The sequence below is a fragment of the Trichinella spiralis genome (genome assembly GCF_000181795.1).
Source record: "Trichinella spiralis strain ISS 195 chromosome Unknown Scfld1773, whole genome shotgun sequence".
Taxonomy (NCBI): Eukaryota; Metazoa; Nematoda; class Enoplea; order Trichinellida; family Trichinellidae; genus Trichinella; species Trichinella spiralis.
Window position 1 is genome coordinate 1 of NW_003528712.1, and position 1,793 is coordinate 1,793.

At 36.8% G+C, this 1,793-nt stretch overlaps 1 protein-coding gene across 1 annotated transcript; it reads left to right on the top strand.

Moving 5' to 3' along the window:
- The first annotated feature begins 122 nt into the window (after positions 1-122).
- Tsp_13932 (hypothetical protein) lies at positions 123-1,505 on the top strand. The gene has a single exon (XM_003368841.1). It carries the CDS (start codon positions 123-125, stop codon positions 1,503-1,505), a length of 1,383 nt encoding a protein of 460 aa, XP_003368889.1.
- The last annotated feature ends 288 nt before the right edge of the window (positions 1,506-1,793 follow it).

The following is a 1,793-nucleotide window of genomic DNA, read 5'->3' on the forward strand; positions in this document are numbered from 1 at the left end:
TGTGGTGGATTCAAGAAATAACCAAAGCAGCAGAAAAAATAAGACGGGAAGATTCAGAAAAAAAGAAAAGAAAACTGAAAAGAAAATCCATATCCAAAAAAGGCAGTGAAATGGAAAAAGAGATGTCAGTAAAGCAACATATGATGAGCAAAGAGAAATCTGAGACAAAATTGCGAACTCAAGTAACACCATTTCAATTGCAAAAGATTGCACAATTTATGGAAGAACAGAATATCGTGGAGCAAGTCGTTGCACAGAGGGATTTTAAAGAGCAGACTAAAGTAGAAGAAAGAATAAAAAAAGCAGACCCAAAAAAAAGAAAATCAAAGTCTGCAAAAAAGTATAAATCAACAAAAACTAAGAAAGAAAAGATAGAAATGATGATAGAGAAAGATATAAGCTCAAAAAAACAAAAGAGCAAACTGGAAGATGAAATTGTGCAATGGACACCAGAAGTGAAAGCACAAGCCACAGAGAGCAACCGACTAATTGACAGAATGAGCAGGATAAGACTGTCAGAGAAAGAGAAAAAAGCAGCAGAAAGAATTGGAGAGGAACAATCCAGAAAAGAGAAGAAGAAGTCCAAAAAGAAATCAAAGTCGAAAAAGAGCAAGAAAAACGAAACGGAGTTGACACTAAAACAACATATGAACAAACAGACACATGAAACAGAAATAGCAGTTATGGAAGCACCAACAGCAACAGAAATAACTGCAGCAGTTAGCGATGAAGCAGTCATTGTCCAGCCCATCACTGTTGAAAGAAAGCCTGATGTATTCATTCAAGAAGTACAAAAAACTAAAAAAAAAGATTCTAAAAAGATTAAGAAGAAGTCTAAGAAGAGATCGAAATCAAAGAAAACCAAGAAAACTGAAAAAGATACAGCCGCTAAAGAAGCAGCGTCTTCTCAAATTCCAGAAACGGATATTACATCACCGAATCTGGCGCTGGCTAGTGAAGTTACAGCGACAAATGTCGATCAGCTGGACATTGTTCCACCAATAGCTGAAGAAACAGACAAAAAACCAGTGATAACGGTTGAACCGAAAGGTGAAAAGAAAGATTCTAAAAAGATTAAGAAGAAGTCAAAGAAGCGGACGAAATCAAAGAAAACCAAGGAAACTGAAAAAGATATAACCGCTAAAGAAGCAGCGTCTTCTCAAGTGACAGAAACGGATAATAAATCACCGAAATTTACACAGGCTAGTGAAGTCACAGCGGTGGATATAGATCAGCCGAACATTGTTCCACCAATCGCAGAGGAAACAGTTGAAAAACCAGTGATAACGGTTGATCCGAAAGGGGAAAAGAAAGATTCTAAAGCCATTAGTAAGAATTCTTTTAACCGAACGAAATCGCGTTTTCCAAGAAAACTGATAGCTATATTCCGGCTAAAGAGACTGCGTCTTCTCAAATTCCTTAAACTGATATTACATCTGCGAATCTGGCGCTGGCTAGAGAAGTTACTTTCATTTTGTCGATCAGCTGGACATTGTTCTTCATGATCTGAATAAACATACTGGAATTCATTGATATCGGTTGATCCGAATGGAGATATAAATGATTCTTTTTTATTATTACGAAGTCATTGAATCAGACTAAATCTTTCAAACCATTGACCTTTTCAAGATATACCCGCTAATTAACCTACGTCTTCTCCTATTCCACACTTGGATATTACATCCCTGTCTCTGACGCTGGCTACTGAATTTACCGCGATCACTGTCTGTCGGCTGGACATTGTTTCATCTATACTTGAATAAACAGATAAAAAACAGATAGCACGGATGTAT